At 43.5% G+C, this 18,956-nt stretch overlaps 1 protein-coding gene across 3 annotated transcripts in view; it reads right to left on the bottom strand.

The window, feature by feature from the left end:
• The window catches only part of LOC147892924 (Protein prenylyltransferase superfamily protein), a 133,856-nt gene that overhangs the window by 70,420 nt on the left and 44,480 nt on the right, over window positions 1–18,956 (bottom strand). For 2 of the 3 annotated variants that reach the window (XM_087387124.1, XM_087387122.1), the window contains exon 4: window positions 8,482–8,581. In XM_087387124.1, coding sequence (XP_087243250.1) covers window positions 8,482–8,581 — 100 coding nt within the window. The remainder of the gene's footprint in view (window positions 1–8,481; window positions 8,582–18,956) is intronic. The other variant, XM_087387123.1, reaches the window with a different exon arrangement.

Raw genomic sequence — 18,956 nt, 5'->3', positions numbered from 1 at the left:
ACCAATCAAGGAACGGCAAAAGCAGGCAAAGACAAGCCTTCTTCTACCTGGAATCCACAGAAGAAAGGTCGCCCTGGCTGGAAAACCCTAGATCCTGTGAAGATAAGCTGATTCTGCTCTGGCACAACCCCAAAAATAGCTTAGAAGCGAACACCCATGCCTGAAAAGTTACCAAAATCAGTTGGCACTGCCCGGAACCCTCCAGAAATTAAATCGCAATCTTCCTACACAGCTTGGACAGCCTAGGAACAAATCACAATTTCCCTGGGACAGCCTAGATAGCCTAGAAACTCCTAAAAACAGATCGCAATTTCTGTAGCAGCCCGGAAATACCTGAAAACAGAACCAAAACAGGACGCAATCACCTAGCACAGCCAAGAGGACCTGGAAATAGAATAGCAATTTGCAGAAGACACCCTGGCAAAAATCACAATCTGCAACAGGCTCTGGATCTGGTGCGTTTTTCCTTTGGCACGCCCTGGATGCACTGGTACTGGCCCTGGCTGGTGACGATTTTCTCTGGCAGGCTTCGGAAGCTCCTAGTAATATGCGATTTTTCTCTAGCAACACCTGGCAGGCTCTTGGCAGCTCACAACTCATGATCTGGCTCCTTCTGGAACTGATTTGGTCAACTGCACCCAAAATAAGAGCTCTAGGCCCTTTTTGTAGTCTTGTGCTAAAATTAGCAATTTTTAATTACCCCACTCTTTTGGCCCCCCTGTTGCACACTTTGGCCCTAGGAATAAATTGCCTAGTAACTGGGCCCACATTCACTATTTCCAAGGGCCCACTAGGAATTTTAATTCCCCATGGCCAAGACCCTTACACCCCAGAGGCTCAAGGCAGTCACGTGCAAATTACGGGAGTCGCAAATCAAAAGTCCCATAATTTTACGTCCTCGTGACACTATGGGACAGCAAAAAACCATCTAGTACATTTGCTTTAGGGAGGGCCCATGGCAGCTCCCAAGGAGTGCAAAAGCAACCCCAATTATTTAGAGTACCTACATAATAGTCTGAAAGAGTAATCAACCATACATCAGTTTAGGACTGAGAGTCTTTTGGTTTGGATTTAAACTCTTTAATTAGTGCTATGCCTTCTCGGTAAACTGCCCATTTTCCATCCTTCCTAGCACCCTTGACTTTAGCTAATTCCGTTGCCTTGTTCTGCAATTGAGCTCGTGTAAGTTCCTCAGCTATCCATACCTTGGTCCCTTTCAACTTGTAAGACTATTGAAGGAGCTTGATCCGTAAATCTTGCGACTTAAGTGTAAGGATAGCATGTCCTCTAGAGTGCCAGATATTAGTTGCTCCATCATCATCATCATCATCAAGCTTCCATTCAATAGGCATGGCCCCTTTGACATGTGCTAAAGTGTCACTAAAAGAGTCATCATCTTTGAACCATCCTTCAGGGAGCCCCCCGGAGCCCCCCCATTCTAATCTTCAATGCATTATCGCTTCTGGCTTCATGTTCTTTGATCTCTGCTTGGATGTCAGTCTTGTTTGCCTTTGTGTCGAACTCCTCAATCACTTCTTTCTTTATTGATTGTACTTTAGTATGAACCATTTCTTTGACTAACGAGACTAGTTGAGGAGTAGGAGGAGAATTCTTACTTGAGTTCACGACCTCAGCAATTACTGCATGCTTGCCATGTCCCTCTAGCACTTGAGGTCGGGCTTTTACTTCTGCCAGCTCAAGCCTTAATTCTCTAACTGCTTGCTGCAAATAAAAAATATGTTCATGTTGCCCAATGATGGGCCGTTTGGACCTTCCTATCGGTAATTGCGTGCATACGGAGAGGGTGTCATGGCTGCAACTGTAGAGTACCAAGTCTTGATAGTTGAGGTTGATGGAGTTAAGGGCTACTTGGAGGCGAGGATAGGCCATTCCATATTGGCTATTTCTCAAGAACCCCCTAGCTGAAGCTAACCCCGGGTTGGGCTGGGGGTTTAGCCCAACTTCGGGTTAGAGGACCCTCGGAGCTTAGGAACATGCTACAGTGGAAAAGAAGGGGGGGCTCTGAGAACAGGTGGCCAACGAGGGAGTGACGAAGCTGCTATTGGTAGCGGCGGCGCTGCTGGTGGTGCCTCTAGCTGCAGCTAAAGGTGCTAAAGGGCAGGCGGGGCAGGTGACACGAGCGACGGGCTGAGGCGACGGGCCTATGGAGAAGCGACGGACTGAAGTGACGGACCTATGGAGAATCGACATAAAACATAAGCAATGTGAGGCAATGGTAACTGTATATTGCAACAAGGGGGAAAACAAAATAGAGGAGAGGAACTGCTCCAAGAGATGCAAACATAAGTGAGACATGATCCTATAAATAGGGCCTGCAGTGGCCGACCCATGGCAGACCCCCCAGGGTCAGTCAACCAACCCAAGCTAGATTAATTGACCTGGGTTTAGCCCTAGGTTTGGCCCCAAGGGTGGCCAGGCTAGCTTGCCATACAGGCTGGCCTACTTGCCCTATAATATGGGCTAAAGTGCCCTATAACCTGGGCCAATATTCCCTGCCAAACAGCCTATGAATAGGCACAATCATACGATGATACTGTGACGCTAAAATTTGATGTTTTTTATTTGGCATTGGTATTGTTTTCTTCCATGTTTAATAAGAGTTTAAGTATCAAGTGATAGCCTAGTGGCTCTCACTTGTTTCTATTTTCTAAGATATTGTATGAGATTGAGAGGATGAGTGGAATGGATCATTGTAAATACCATAGGTATGAATTATAAATACCTTGGTATGGAGTGAGAGTTATTTGTATATGGGATATTATGGGGTTTTTAGAAAATAGGAAGAGTGAGTCATATAAAGAGGTGGGCTTATGTCCATGTGTTCCAATAATATAAGAGAGGCCACATGCCAAGCATGTGGAGGAGTGTGGAGTCAAGAGGAATCCTTCTAAAATTCCCATGTGGAATAAGAAGGATGTGGACATATGGAGAAGAGAGGGTCCCTATGGGCTCCATGTGAAGAGACTCTTGACTTTCTCAATATTTTAAGAGTCTTGAGCATCTTTTGATAGGACACATGGCAAGAGTAGCTAAAAAGGGCATGGATGGTGACATACAGGCTTATGTGATTGATGGGGAAAGGAATCTACAGCCAGCAATTGTAAATGCGTCAAGGAGGGTAACAAAATCTCTATAAAAGGAGCCCTCCTCTCCCTTGTTTATCAGCTCTCCACCATTAGGCCTCATGTTGCTGTAGCTCTAGTCTCCTCAAGCCTCTTCCATGAGCCTTCTCTCCCTCTTGTAGATATTCTCTTATGTAGACTCTTAAGTCCATCTCTCTCTGGTTCATTCTCTCTCTATGAGTAGTCTTGGAGCTTCCGCTCCCTCTTGTACGTATGAAACCTCTTCTTCTCCCTTGTGTTTGTAGTATTTTGAGTTGCATTGGAGTCGAGTCTCACTCTATTGACAATGAAAATCACTTCGTATTTCCTCTCTTGAGTCTCTCTTCCCTTTTCTTTTTTTCAAAGCCTTAAAAGTTCTTTCTATTCAATCGCTCATTGCACACACTGGTCCATCCATTTCCCGAGCCACCAAGGAAGTTATTTACCCTCTTCTAGGCGAAATCTATGAGTGGTGGATCGTTGATAAAGGTGAAGTCTTGAGGGAGCATCCTGCTCAACAAGCAAAATTAGCATGGATGGAGGGTTGTTTTCATGACAGTTTGACCCCCTGTTAGTATTTTGCTCATAACTTTCCACTCGTTACTCCAATTTTGATGAAACTTATATCAACGCAAAGCTCTCTTCAAGGCGCATGTCTCTGTGTTATCATACCTTGAATCAAATACTACAGCAAAAAGTTGTGAGTCTCTATGTTTGACACTCTGTTTTCATGATAGTTTGACCCCTGTTAGTGTTTAGCTCATAACTTTCCGCTCGTTAGTCCAATTTTGATGAAACTTATATCAGCGTGAAGCTCTCTTTAAGGCGCATGTCTCTGTGTTATCAGACCTCGAATCAGATACTACAGCAAAAAGTTATGAGTCTCTGTGTTTGACAGTGTGTTTTCATGACAATTTTTACCCCCGTCTAGTAAACCGCCCATAACTTTCTGGCCACTTCTTTGTTTCTTATGAAATGTATATTAGCGCGAAGCCCATCTCAAGGCGCATGTCTATATGTGTTTGAATCTTTGGTATCATGTCTCTACCGAAAGTTATAGGCCTCTGTGTCTAATGACAGTTTGCACAGTGTTTTGAGCTAAGTGTAAAGGTATCTATGAAGGAGGTGCAATGTTTCCTCGGAGCCTGCCCATCCGACCCAATCAGCCCCTTCAAGCTCCTCGATATATATCAGTTCATGCCATGTTGAGCCGCAAGATCTTCTTTTAATAACGTATCAGTCTTCTCTTTGGCGCAGACCGGCTTGCTGAGATTATGGCCTCCGCTGATCCTTTCCTTCTCCCTATCCTTGAGTACAACATAACTTGGGATGTTATCATCTTCATTCTCATATAAGGGAGGATAGTATGGTGTGGTCTCTTGGTATAAAAGATTCTTTTTAATGTCCCTTTCCCACTGATGAATATCTCTATCACTCAGTTCAAAAGCAGCACGAAGTGAAGAGGTGCATGAAGTTTATTACCCCCAACTTCATGTCACAATACCTAACCTAAAAGGGGCGGCCACACCTACATAAAATCCCTCACTCACTAACTGGACACATGAGATGCTCAACTCTAATAGTCTCAGGCCATGTTTATTGACTCTTCCTCCTATTCAAATCCAAATGACTCCCATGCATGAGAGCATACTATGCTCTTTGATCCAAAGAAACCTGCTAATAAGCCCTTGCTGTAGCAAGCCACTCCTCATGTCACAATACCTAACCTAAAAGAGACGGCCACACCTACATAAAATCCCTCACTCACTAACTGGACACATGAGATGCTCAACTCTAATAGTCTCAGGCCATGTGTAGAGAAGAAGTGTTTATTGAATCTTCCTCCTATTCAAATCCAAATGACTCCCATGCATGAGAGCATACTATGCTCTTTGATCCAAAGGAACCTGCTAATAAGCCCTTGCTATAGCAAGCCACTCCTGAAGTGAAGTATCTGTAGGCCGTTTCTCCTCTTCCCTCTATAGGGTTGCTAGCTGCTGACGAAGGAAAACCTCCCTTTTGAAGATTCATGTCTTTTGGTACTCACAATAGAACCATAAGAATCACTAACACCAGATAGGGCTGCTGCCACAAGTGAGTATGCCCTACATATGAGAGACCCAAACCTACAACCCTACCTTTATGAGGCCCTCCTCTACATCCAAGCATCTAGAATCCTCATACTGGCATAACAAGATCTCAAGCGAGGCTCCGAAACCATCAAAACCAGTGAAAAGTGATCCAAGGTGGAAACCCCTACTAAAATGCCAACAAATCCAATCATCAACATATAATCTATGAATCCACCCATGGATTGCATTTAGCATCTCAGCTCATATTTGACCAAGAAATCAGAAGCGAGTGAGGCAGAGTGTGAAAAGCATCATCTGCCCAAGAATCTTTGCCATGTACTGGAAAAGCATCCCAAGCTGCTATCTCAAGATAGTGAATGTCACCTTCCCTTCCCCCTTTTTTGTCTAATGGCAACCCCACCATGTTGGAGTCAACCCAATAATCCATGCATCTGCAATTGGTACCCAAGAAAACAGTTCCTTCCAAAAAAGGACACTTATTATTGGGAGCATAGACGTGGATATGAGGTCGCAAAGACCAACCTTATGTCCACCAATAATAAGTAAAATCCACTATGCTGTAAGGGATGTGATGATGAGAGGGAGAAAAGAATCTGAAACTGAAATGCATGTTCCTCCCCTATTGCCCAAGAAAGGAGAAATTTGACCGAGAAACAATTTTGCACAGCAGACTCTTCCTGAATAAAGACAATATCAATAAGACCCCCAATTAACACCTGGATGAGGCTGCTTATGAATCAGTTGCTGCCTGTGCGGCAATGAGGGACACCACCAAGGCCTTGAATATTCCAGCTAGCAAGCCTCATCACCGAGAGAAAGTAGACTCGAAAACCTTACCCAACCTAGTAGCGGTAGCACCTCCCTCCTCTGAAGAAGATCTCTTGGATACCTGGACAGCAAGAAAGTCCACATGCAAAAGGACCCCTACACCTATGGAAGTGTAGGAATTTGAAGAATAGTGTCATCAAATGTGGAGGGCAAGAACTCTGCCTCTCCATAATCAGTCAAATCAGAGAAAGAGTTCCTCTAAACTAAACACGACGCCGTAGTCTGTAAAACCCCTACTTGCAAGAGAGCTACAGAGCCAAGGGCTACATCCTTTCCTCAATCAAGAATAGGTGCCTGCAGTACTGAAGTCGAAGGGGGCTGATCCGAAGAAGATGATAGGCCCCAAAAGTGTCTACCATACATCCCAACTGCGCATCAAAGAACAAGACTTGGTCCTAGAATCCTTGAAGTGGGGGAAACAACCTTGCTCAACTTTGGCTAGCGTGGCATACTGCATTGCTAGTATCATCATGCATATCAGACTTGAGAAGAGAACTCCCACATAGGTAGAAGATGTGGTGATCCCCATTGCTGTCCTTGAAAGTAAATTGCTCTCAAGGCATGTGAAGACCGTTTCCCAAGGTTGACCTTCAAATCATGCGCCTCACAAAAAGTCCAGAGTGCATCCAATGTTGCTCAAGGCCTTTGGCAGAAGAGGAGATTATCATCCACATATAGGAGAATCGAGGCAAGGGATCCAACTTGTGCCTCCTAGTGTTGGCAATGAATGACTCAAGCCCATTAACGTAAGTCCAAACAAGGTCGGTGATAAAGGACATCCTTGCTTGACTCCAATTGTACTCATGACCTCCTCTATCCGCCCAACCGCCGTCTGAACTCCACTTGATACCGGCTCATAGGCATCGTGGTTCTAATACCAGATGTTAGAGAATATTAGCACAAGAGATGAGAGGCAAGAGCTCTCAATTGCTTCCCAAAAAGTAAAATGCTAGAACGAACTTTGAACACGTACCCAATCTTTTGTAAAGGTCAAATTCAAAATCTGAATGCTAGACGTTGGTCGAGCTAATAACTTCTAAGGGCTAGACTGACACAGATCATTTGGCATTGGCAAATCGAGTGCCCATCATTTTTTGGTCCTTGCAATGTCAATTGCATCCATGCACATAATGATGGAACAAAGCTCATATGTGAAAAGCCTTCACATTCGCATAATACTCATCCAAGTTTCGCAAGCCTTTTAAAGGATAATGACTAGCTTACAACATATTTGCAATGCACATATGTGGAATTTTCTCATGATTTTCAGGTGTATTACTCACATTACCAATTGATGAATGGATAGCCTTTAATAGAGTATTCATTTGGTATGCATATGAGATGTTGATGGATACCCTTTCAATTGTAACAAATTGATGCATGGATACCCCTTTCATAGACATTTCACTTGATTTGACTTTGCAATTGTTGTGGCACTTGATGCCGTGTTTAACGGTGTGATGCCTCCTAGAAATCAACTAGGGCAACTATCTAGAGCTATCTCACCTTTCAATAATGGCATTTGTTTGTCCTTTCTATTGAAGGTGCGGTCTGTCCAATGCTCATAACGCTACTATAGCCGTAATAGCGGTGTCCACATCTAGCACATTGGAAGAAATGCAATCAAGCAACTGTGAAACTAGCTTCGCCATCTAAGAGCTATCTCAGCCTTAGGAACTAGACCTAGTTTAAGGAATAATCGACAGTTTGGCAACCACGCATATTAAGGCTCAATAATCCAAGACCAGATTTGGGAGCAAGACACACCTTCTTTCTACACATGCCATTTGGGAGGGATGCCAAGAAGACTCTCAGAAACCCAGAATTAGCAAAAGACCAATTTGCTGACCTACAACCAATATTATTTTTTCTTACGACTCATTTAGCTTCGTTGCTCTCTTGGTCTTATAATTCAAAGTTAAGACCTTGTTTTCCATTGAGTCTTTACAGCCCCTTGACCGAGGTGCAAGCAACAAAGGGTTGGCAACTTTGAATAGCTATGTTCTTTAGATTTTGTTAGGTAGATAACTTAAGCCTGCTATCTTCTTTGATTTTCTTATTCAATGACAAAAGCATTTTTAAGCCTGCTATCTTGTTTGATTTTCTTATTCTATAACAAAAGCATTTTTCTACATAAGAGTATTTGGCGGCTCAATGTGTCTGGCTAGCTAACTTCTTTTCATTATTTTATTCAACAACAAGGGCCTATTCTCCACGTAACAAAGGAATTGGAATCCTAATACGAAACTGTAAGGATTTGGAACATTAGTCTAAACCAAATCACTCTAAACTTGGTAGTGTGGTGAACTCCTCTATTCACAATAGATGCTAAGAGATCTTCCATGGAAAGAAATCAAAAATCAAAGCTACAAACTATTATGCCAAACCTTCAAATCCCACACTTGTCATTTAATAACTTTCCAATCAAACTATCATACCTCAGCAACCATCTCTACTAGATTCAACTCTCCTTGAAGAACATCCTTTGGTATTTGTCTCAAAATAATGCACTGGTCCATTCTTAAAATCACCCATCTCCTACAATGAATTGTCTTACAAGCTCAATACACAAGACAAGTAATGTAGAAAATGAATGCATGACCCTAAGGAATCAAACACATTAAAATGGCTCCAAAGATAGAAAACTATGAAAGGCACTCATAGAATTGTAGAATCCGTTCATCATAGTTTGTGGAGAAAAGCAAAGCCTTTAGATGATGCCTTGGTAGAAACATGTAAAAACAAATTAGAGTCAACGATTAAAAATACAATTCATAGATATATGCAAAATGGCAAGTAAAGAAACTAGAAACTTGATCTGATTTTGAAGTCTATAGTTTATACTATGACCAATGAACATGAATAGTCTTCTTTATCAGAGAAAATGTATTCCATATTAACAAGTTTTAAGAAGATGGAGTCTCAATAGGAAACACCTAGCCTATCAAAAATGTAAGCGATCCCCTAAACCTAAAGCCAAAAAAGTATTAGTTCTTCCTCACAAGGCCTTAAAACCAAAAGTAGAGACCTAAGAATCGAAAACTAATACGTTGCGCACAAATATAACCATAACAATACATAAAGTAGACTGTTTAAGAAGGGGGGGAAATATAGATGGTGCATTGTGTTAGAAAACAAAGGGTACACACAGCCGAAGACTAATAGAGCCTAGCAACTCACAAGGTGGCATTAGATATGTGGAATCCAAAACTTCTTCCCTTATGTGTACTTATGAGTGCAACACTTGAATGAGCAATGCATAGGAGAGATGTATAACCAACAAAATAATTATTTCCATCCACAACTGACACAATACGAAAGTGATGCCCAGTGTGACACCCTCTAGTAGCTGAGTGCTATCTAGATGTGCACCCTTGTAGATTAAAAAGAACAGTTGTTCTCGTACCTCTGTGGCACTCTCAAAACAACTCGGCCTGTGTGCTCCCTTTGAGCTTAGGTGGGCCTCGTTGTCGTGCCCCACAAACACACCTTAATGCTGATCCTCCCGGACAGCTACTGGTAAGGCAATGCTTGACCTTGATTGCTTGACCTCCTCGCGGCTCTAGAATGCAGCCAATGATGAGGCCCAAGCTCCCCCTTTGATCCATCCTCCTTGCTGCCCTAAATGTCAGCCTAGGATGAAGACACCTTCGAGCTCTTTGGCTGCAGCAAACACCCAGCCTCTTTGCAGCCCGTGGTCCTCCTAGATGATGCACCAAAATCTACTGTGTTGGTGCTCCAACATGCTCTGACCAGTGGTACTGACTAACAGGACTCACGGAGGCGGCGGTCGTGGGACCTGAGCTAGAGTTAGAAACATGCCAGACTCGAAAGGGCACTAAGGCATAGGTCACGCTAGGGACCTTGCTTCCATGCTCACTAGACCCGATGCATAACCAATAGGGGTGACCGTAGCACTTATTCGCCACAGGGCTACAGCCAGGAGACCTCAATAGGTTGTACATGTCAACAACTGCCAGCACCCTATCACAAGGTTTTTGCCACCACCGCAGCCTCACACATCAATGCCCCCTTCCTAGGGTTGACACTCGCTGTCTTCCACTCAGAGAGTTTTTTTCCCCCTTTTATGTACCGATGCCATTTTGGGCGTGACTATAAATTATGGATTATGGATTTTGTATTTGTACTGGGTGTTGATGCCCTTTAGTGGCTCCACCCATCACTTCATTGTATCAGCTTCTTTTAGTCTCATAGACCCTTTTTGGTCTGCTGAAGACTTTTGATAGACTTTCTTTCTTTCTTCAAACGGCTCTTGGACTGGATGATTAGTGATCTCCTAGGGCTCCACTTTTATAAGGCATGAAGTCCTCCATATCAACCAGAACTGGCCGACCCCTAGTCTATGCGGGCTGACCCTGGTCTGTGCCAAACAGCCAAGGCTAGCTGGCTTTGACCAGCCCACCACCGGCCCACGGGCCCATATGCCTTGCAAAACAGCCGCCTATCAGATGCACCTTCCCTTGGACCTGTTCTGGACCTGCCCCTGCATATCTGGCCTGCGGCAGCCTTCCATACAGCCCTGACAGAGGTGCCTACCATCCGTACAGGTGCTGCCTGATCCCAAGCTCTTGTCGACCTGTTCCAGGCCAACAAACCTACCCAGGAGTGCACCGTACTGTTACTGCTGACACAGCCTCTGTTCCATTCCACCTAGGAGGCTCCACATTGCTAGGTAATCTCCTAAATGTGCTGCCCATGTGGCAGCCCCATGTCGCCCCATGTCCATGCTTTTCTTTGCTTGCATAGTGCCCACATGGCAGCCAAGGTGCTGCCCATGTGGCAGCCCCAAGGTATCATGGTCCACCTCCCCACACTCTCCTCATATGGGGACTTACAAATGGGGAGGTGACCAGCTAAAGTCCAACACATTGTTCGGCTATGCCCACCATGGATTCGATAGTGCTCTCATGGGTTGTAATATCGAGTCTACAATACATTACGACATGTGCCAAAACATCTCCTCACAATAATTATTGTGCCTATGTCGTAAACTCAAGATCAGCATAGCAACTCAAAAGAGACTTCAGAATATGAGTCCAGTGTAATGGAGTCTAGGGGCCCCCATAGCTGGTGCCATAATAATCTTGTGCACAATACATGCGACAATATACCAGGAGTCCCCCTAGGACTTTTTTTTTTTCAAAGAAACGAGTCCCCCTAGGACTTAACCGAGGTCTAGGGTTTATAATTTTTTACAAAACCTACATTTCCTTTGTATTAAAAGTGTGTGCAATTCATTTCATCTTTCTCAAGCTTTCCCAACACATTGTGTGTTCTCTTTGCTCTCCCAAACTTCATGAGTGGTATCAAAGCCGTCCTCCTAGGCCAGTCTCACACAAACACATGCAGCTATGAATCCTTGGAGGTGACCCAAGGAAGACAACATCAAGTAGGAGAAGTTCCATCACCAAAACTTGCTCCAAACTAGAAGTACTCACCTTGTGGCGATGTGGGAGCTCTCCTGGTACTCAATATGCACTCCAAGGCAGATTTGCAGCAACTCAAGCATCTTTTTCATATTCCAATTAACCAAGAGGACTATTGGAACAAGCGCTCATAAAAAAATTTGGCGATATTTCCATATGGAATCTGTATAGTCAGGTAAAATTGTTTGTATAGATGTCCATACAATACTTCAGCAACATTGGGATGCTTAAAAATTGTCAAAACAGCTTCCAAACTCAAAAAATAGTCTTTTTGGAACTGTGGATTGCAGTTTTACAAACTTTTACACTTTCAAATGTGAGATTTCATCTTTCGATGCACCTTCACATGCAAATCAAGAGTTTATTATGCGATGGTTCTGTCAACTAGGTCTTCAAGTGACCTAATTCTTGCTACAAGTGCACATTTGCAGATGTTTTGTGATGACAAAAAAAGGGGCTTTTGCATTCTGTGTATGCTTATCCTTTTTTATGATTTCAACAACCCACATCAAGGTTTTCCACCTTTTGCGGAGGCACTACTATTTCCAGTTCTTACAGCAACAGTGTCTAGGGATAGCATTTGTTTGCAATCACAACTTCAGATAGTCACATGGCTCATATGGAAGAGAACTTGAATGGCATTAAAATCATCTTGTTTGAAATTTCACAATGAGGATAACAGCAAATTCACAAAGCCTGTCACAAATGCCAAGACATCAAAGAGTGAAAGAAAGAAAGATGGACAGAGAAATGTTCATTCGTATTGCAAATATCAGATTGCCCCTCATTATATCATATAATAAGTGCAAAAACTTCAGCAAAAGCATCGCAAATATTGGAGAATAACTTTGAGATAAACAATGCAAGCAGAGTTTTGCAACTGAAGGACAGCTTCACTCTTTGATAATGAGAGAAAAAGATACACTCTCTTTTGTCTCATAAAGCTCAAAGAAATCACTGAGCGAACGGAGGATACGGATTTTTGGCCAATTACCTTGAACTCTTTGGCACTTTGTACAAAGGGTTTATCTCCAGCTTCAACATGGAAGCTCATGTCAAAATGCTTACCAAGTAAGAGTTATTTGGCTTGCTTTATCAAGAAGAGCAATCGAAGCAACACATGGATGGAGGTAATGGAAACGACCAAGGTTTTACAGCCTATGGATGTGGAAAAGGTAACAAAATTTGGTCAAATTTCTTCTTCTACTCATAAAACTCATGCAAGGAGAGGTGGTGGCAATACAAGCAATGCCCATGGTTGTCACTATTGTGGGAAAATGGGACATTGTGAGAATGAATGCTGGAAAAAAAACGCAAATCAAGATCAAGGACAGCAAGCACATGCAGTCCAAGACACTTTTAAATTCATGTGGAAATAAACTGATAAACAACTGTATGGAGGCTAGAATTCCCCTGCTCGATGAAAAGTGTACACAAGACACCCACTAGCCCCAAATGCCTTGGCACCCCTTTCGGTATTTATTTAATACTTCTCAATAGAAATGCTTTACACCAGGGGCTCATCCCTGCACTATTCCTCTTGCAATTCCTGACTATCTTCTGGGCATCTATTCCATAGTGCACCACTGAGTTCCAACTAACAAGGCAAAATTAGGCATTCACTTCTGACTTGACCCAACGGAAAACATCAAAGTATCCAAACCAATTGCAAATTGTGCTCAAAGTAGCCTCAGCACCCTTGCTTTTGAGTGCTTGCCTGAGCCTGTGGGTCGATTCCAAACACAAGAAAAACATTGCAAATAGCTTCAACTCAAGAAATTGTGATTCAATGGAAGACAAAAACCAAATACCTGCTGTCCGTGGTAGAGGGGGAACTCTGTCCTCGCGCCTATCCCAATGAGGTGCAAGAGTCTTCCAGCTTCCAGGTAAAGAGAGAAATGAACAGATCGAGAGCGGAAGACTGGCAAGAAAGAGCTGAAGAGGTCTGGGCAACAAATCTACCCCAAAATGCACCCAGAATGCCTATCTTGGAGATGACCTATCTCGGGATCCGTGCCTCATTGCGAATACCTCAAAAATTGCACTCAGATGTCTATACAGCCTCTTCAAAATGCGTGCCTTAGGTCAGTACAGTCTACACATGTCCGTACAAGCTACACGGCATGTCTTAAATGCATCGTACAGTAGTCCGTCCAAGCTGTACGGACTACCTTGAGAAGCGTGCCGCAGAAAATACGTGCACAAAAGCAAAAAGTGGAAGGAGGAGCAAGAAAATGCATCGAAATCAGCACAAGAAGCTTCTGCAAGCTAGGAATGCTCTAGGAGGGTGAGGAAGAGAGATGTTAGGTGGTAGGAGCACATGCATACACATGCAAGACAAATTGCCCTTCATTAAAGTCCTAACCCACCTGACCAAGGACAATGTTGGTTGTCCTTGGGCCTAACTTTAAAACCCCTCTTTAATGCCTTTGCCGTGCCCCTAGGACCTTGTGGGTACACCTAGAATTTGCCCCTAGGAAATTCTAAGAAGTTTGTACTTCCTCTAGTTAGTCCCTCACGGCCAAACTATTACTTGACTAGACTTTATACTATATAAGATCCGTGACATTTGGCATTTGGCATTTTGCTACATTGCTCTAATCCACCCTTGCTCTGCTACTTTGCTCCACGCACCCTCCTCCAGCTCTCTTTTGTAGGCCATCCTCTGGTGGTTCTAGTGATGCCCTATAGGCCATGGTATGTGCCTTGTAGGCATAAATATAGGCACTTGTAGTATTAGTGCCTTTTAGGCCACCTAGGACACTTAGTCCTATGTGACACCTAGGACACTTAGTCCTAGGTCTAGGTACAAGTACCTTGCACTCCTTCATTTCCACTACACTAGTTGACGTGACGGCCTGATTATCATCGACTCTTTGTATTCTCTCTTTTGCCTATCGATCCTACAGTGATATCAGAGCTAGGCTTAACTCGTCTTCTCCTACACTTGGACTCACATCAGCTCCCTTCAGCTTCACTGCCCCTTCATCCATACAGTCGTACAGTACGGACGACCGTACCTACAGCCTGCTCCGTACTTACTTAGCCGTACAGCCCCATATAGCTCTGTACCTGAGCAACCGTACAGACTGTACTCTGCCTGCACACAAGACGACCGTACTCTGCCAGCTATGTACTACGTTTCGTACTGCGCCGTGCATCTCTCCGTATATGCGTACTCAAGGTCTAGTGCATGTTCGGTACTGCATTCAGTACTTGCGCCACCGTACATCGTATTGTGGTACCCTCACCCCCGTACCTGCATCTGTACATTGGATTCCATACTTTTCGTACAGCGTACTTGCATCATCGTACAGTTGTACATGCACTCCGTACAGGCACAATACATGTTCAGTACCTGCTTTCGTATAGGCATCGTACATGTTTTCGTACTGTGCTTCTGTACATTCGTTGTACAGTGCTCCGTACAACATACCAAATCCGTACAGCTTGTACCTGCTCCAGGTATTCCGTACAGTTTCACACGTGTGAAACTGTTGTCAGAATCTGTACTAGCTGGCATTGGCTGTGAATTCGGACATTGGCAGCTTTTGGGGCTTTCAATTCTTTTCACCTTCTTTGGTTGCAATTTCTTGCAAGAACATTGGCACTTTGGGATTTGATTTGGGGCTGCAATCTCTTGTTTGTTTGCAGTACTTTTGGGTCAGATTGCAGGACATTGAGTCACTTTTGCAGGACATTGAGTCAGATTCTCACACATTGGGTCACATTTGCAAAATCTCAGCAAAATTTGGAGCTTTTCTGCATTTGCTCTCTTTTTGGCCTATTTGCCCTCATTAAATTTGAGGCTTTTGCCAGATTTGCTGTTTTTGCTGTGAACATTGCCTACCACAGTCACATTGTCTGCATTTGCCCTTTGATTTGGGTTGGAAATTTGCAGATATTTGCTGTCATTTTTGGACAGCCAGCTCTTTGCAGTGATAGCCTTGAGGCTTTTGGGTTTTCAGGTCTCTTTCAGGGTATCACATTTGCTATGGCTAAGAACAATCAAGATCTATTTGGCGTTCTTCGTGAAGATGATAAGTTGGAAGGCACCAACTATCCGATGTGGTCTTATCTCATGAAACATATTCTTGTTGCAAGGCATTTGTGGAATATTGTTTTTGAGGTTGATCTAAGGCCAGCCAATGCTACAGTGGTTGCCTCTACTGCTGGTCCCTTTGTAGGGTACTCCTAATGCCTCATCTTCTAGCACTCTTGCTGCTGCTCTTCCAACTCAAGAACAGTCAAGATGGGATGCAAGAGATGCAAATGCACATTCATGTATTGCTTTATCATGCAAGAGAATCATTATTCCACACATCCGGTCTTGCTGGACATCAAAGGATGCTTGGGATAAATTGGCTTCTCTTTATCAGATTCGCAATGAGGCAAGTGTTGCATATTTGAGAAGGCAATTACAGGTTGTCAGTATGAATGAAAGTGATTCTATGGATGCATGTCTGACAAAGGTCAAGGACCTCATGGAACAACTTGCCAACATTGATGAGGTGGTGCCAAATTCACAGCTAGTCACTACCACACTGAATGGACTCCCAGATACATATCAAGGGTTTGCTACAACCCTTCGATTAGTGGCCATGGGTAATCCAGACCACTATTCTTTTGATCAGCTAGTTACTTTGCTTTTGCAGGAAGAGCAAATTCGTGCTAATAGACAAGCCATTATTCCTGATCATGTATTTGCTTCACAGCAAACAGGAAGAGGAAAGGCTTCCAAGCCTATGGGCAAGCCAAAATCTGTGCATAGCAGCTGCAATTCCTCCCATGCATCTAAAAATACAGCAAATAAGTCAAAGAAGAAAAGATGCAATTATTGTCACAAGCCTGGACGTGACATTTCAGAATGCAGGAAGCGCATTGCTTCGGAGAAAAAGAAAGCAGGATTGACAGTTAATGCCTCACATGCTATTGAATCCCATGAGCCAGCAGATGCTTCACATGCACATGCTCTCCAGGATGATTGGGCATGGGCTGTCCATTGCTCATTTGATCCCTCCAAAGCTGATGCACTCTTTACTGCTAATGATGCTCAGGGTACTTTGATAGTGGTGCTTCTAAGCATGTCACATCTTGCAGACAATTGAAAATTCTACAAGCCATATGACTGTGAAAATTCTACAAGCCTAGAAAGTTTTGCTTAAAATACTTATCTTTGTTCAAAGTTGAGCAAAATCTTTGTATGCCTTATGCCAAAATCGAGCAAATAAGACTCTTAGAAGGCCGTGATATCACGGTCCCTTTCTTCATTCTTTATCAGATGCACCTCGATAGGGGACTGTCACATGTGCTAATAATGCTTCATATGCTGTAAAAGGAATTGGAGACGTGCAGCTCACATCCATTTCAAACCATCCTGTCGCTTTGACAAATGTTCTCTTTGTGCCTGGAATTGAAGTCAACTTCATTTCAATCTCAGCAATTGCTACTTCAAGTTTCAGAGTGATTTTTTATGGCTACAGATGCCTAGTTTATGTTCTTCGTGATGACAATGCCATAGTCCTCACAGGCACTTTGCAAAAGCGGCTTTATCACCTTGATCATCACTCAGCTGCACTTTCTATTGAAGCATTTGCTATTTCAGATTCACAGCTTGCTGAAACTCGTCTTTGGCATGAGAGAATGGGCCATCTCAATTATAGAGCTCTTGCAAAGCTACATTCACAGCAGATGGCAAATGATGTACCTCAAACTCACACAGTTTCCTAACATCTGTGTGAGGGTTGTCTTTTAGATAAGATGCATCGGTTTCCTTTTCAAAAGAATTGTCCAAAACTCTCACAAAGGAAATTACAGCTAGTGCACAGTGATGTCTGTGGCCCAATGAGGACAAATGCCATTGGGGGGTACAAGTGCTTCATGACTCATTGATGGTTTCACAAGATATTGCTGGGTATATCCCTTAAAAGCCAAATCTGAAGTGTTCTCATGCTTTCAGAGGTGGCTGAATATGGTTGAGAATGAATCAAGATGCAAGCTTGTCACCCTCAACACAGATAGGGGGGCAGAGTATATGTCAAAGGAATTTGATGCATTTCTATCCTCACGGGGCATTGTTCACTCATGCACTACTCCTTACACTCGTCAGCAAAATCCTGTTTCTGAAAGGAAAAACAGGTCCACAATGGAGATGGCCAGATGCATGCTTAAGGCCAAGTCTTTGCCCAATAAATTTTGGCTTGATGCAGTGATGTGTGCCAACTATGTGCTGAATAGATCACCTACACGGGCATTCAAGACTGTTACACCTAATGAAGCATGGAAAGGCAGGAAGCCTTCACTTTCACACATAAGACTTTTTGGGTCTCTTACATATGTTCATGTACCATCTCAGTTGAGACATAAGCTTGATGACAAAGCCATCAAATGCATATTTATTGGTTACAACCAAGAGAGCGGAGGGTATCGGTTATACCAACCAAATACTGGGAAGCTTATTCTTCACATATCTCAGAGGCACTCAAAACTTAGCCCTCTTCTATGGTAATCAGGGCTCACTTACCATGCATGCGTACACGGATAGTGACTAGGCAAGATGCTCCGACACCAGAGTGTCACATACCGGCAATTGTTTTTTGCTTGGAAATTCATGTATCTCTTGGCTTAGCAAGAAGCAACCACTAGTTGCCACATCTAGCTGTGAGGCTGAGTACAGGGCAGCTTTCATTGCTACAGTAGAGTGTGTTTGGCTTCGACAGTTACTTACAGATCTTGGTATTCGCCAGACATCCTCCACTATGGTCTACACTGACAACCAAAGTGTTTTGGCCATTGCGCGTAACCCAGTGTTTCATGCACGTACCAAGCATATTGAAGTTCACTATCATTATGTTCGAGAGCGGTTGTCAACAGGAGACATAGAGTTGTCCCATCTTCCCACAGAGGACAACATAGCAGATATGTTTACAAAGGCACTTCCTCGTCCCAAGTTCGAAGTCTTCCGACAGGCTTTAAACTCGGTTCCCTCTGTTACATGATCTGACATCCCTTGTACATTCATAGGTGGCTATATCCTTTTGGATGAACATGTGCCACCATGATCAGAAAATACCAGGTATTCTGAGATGTTTCCAGAATACTTCAGCCCATCCCATGGAGGGGGGTTTGTAGGCCATCTTCTGGTGGTTCTAGTGATGCCCTATAGGCCATGGTATGTGCCTTGTAGGCATAAATATAGGCACTTGTAGTGTTAGTGCCTTTTAGGCCACATAGGACACTTAGTCCTATGTGACACCTAGGACACTTAGTCCTAGGTCTAGGTACATGTACCTTGTATTCCTTCATTTCCACTACACTAGTCGACGTGACGGCTGATTATCATCGACTCTTTGTACTCTCTCTTTTGCCTATCGATCCTAAATCTTCCGCCCCTGCTCTACTTTTCTCCACGCTCCCTCCTCCAACTCTCATCACTCATCTACTCCCCTACTCATTCGCTCCACTGC

The sequence above is a fragment of the Dipteris shenzhenensis genome, chromosome 16 (genome assembly GCF_047967505.1).
Source record: "Dipteris shenzhenensis isolate YYH24624 ecotype China chromosome 16, Dip_SZ_1.0, whole genome shotgun sequence".
In the NCBI taxonomy this organism is placed as follows: domain Eukaryota; kingdom Viridiplantae; phylum Streptophyta; class Polypodiopsida; order Gleicheniales; family Dipteridaceae; genus Dipteris; species Dipteris shenzhenensis.
This window is presented reverse-complemented; position numbering and strand designations above follow the sequence as displayed.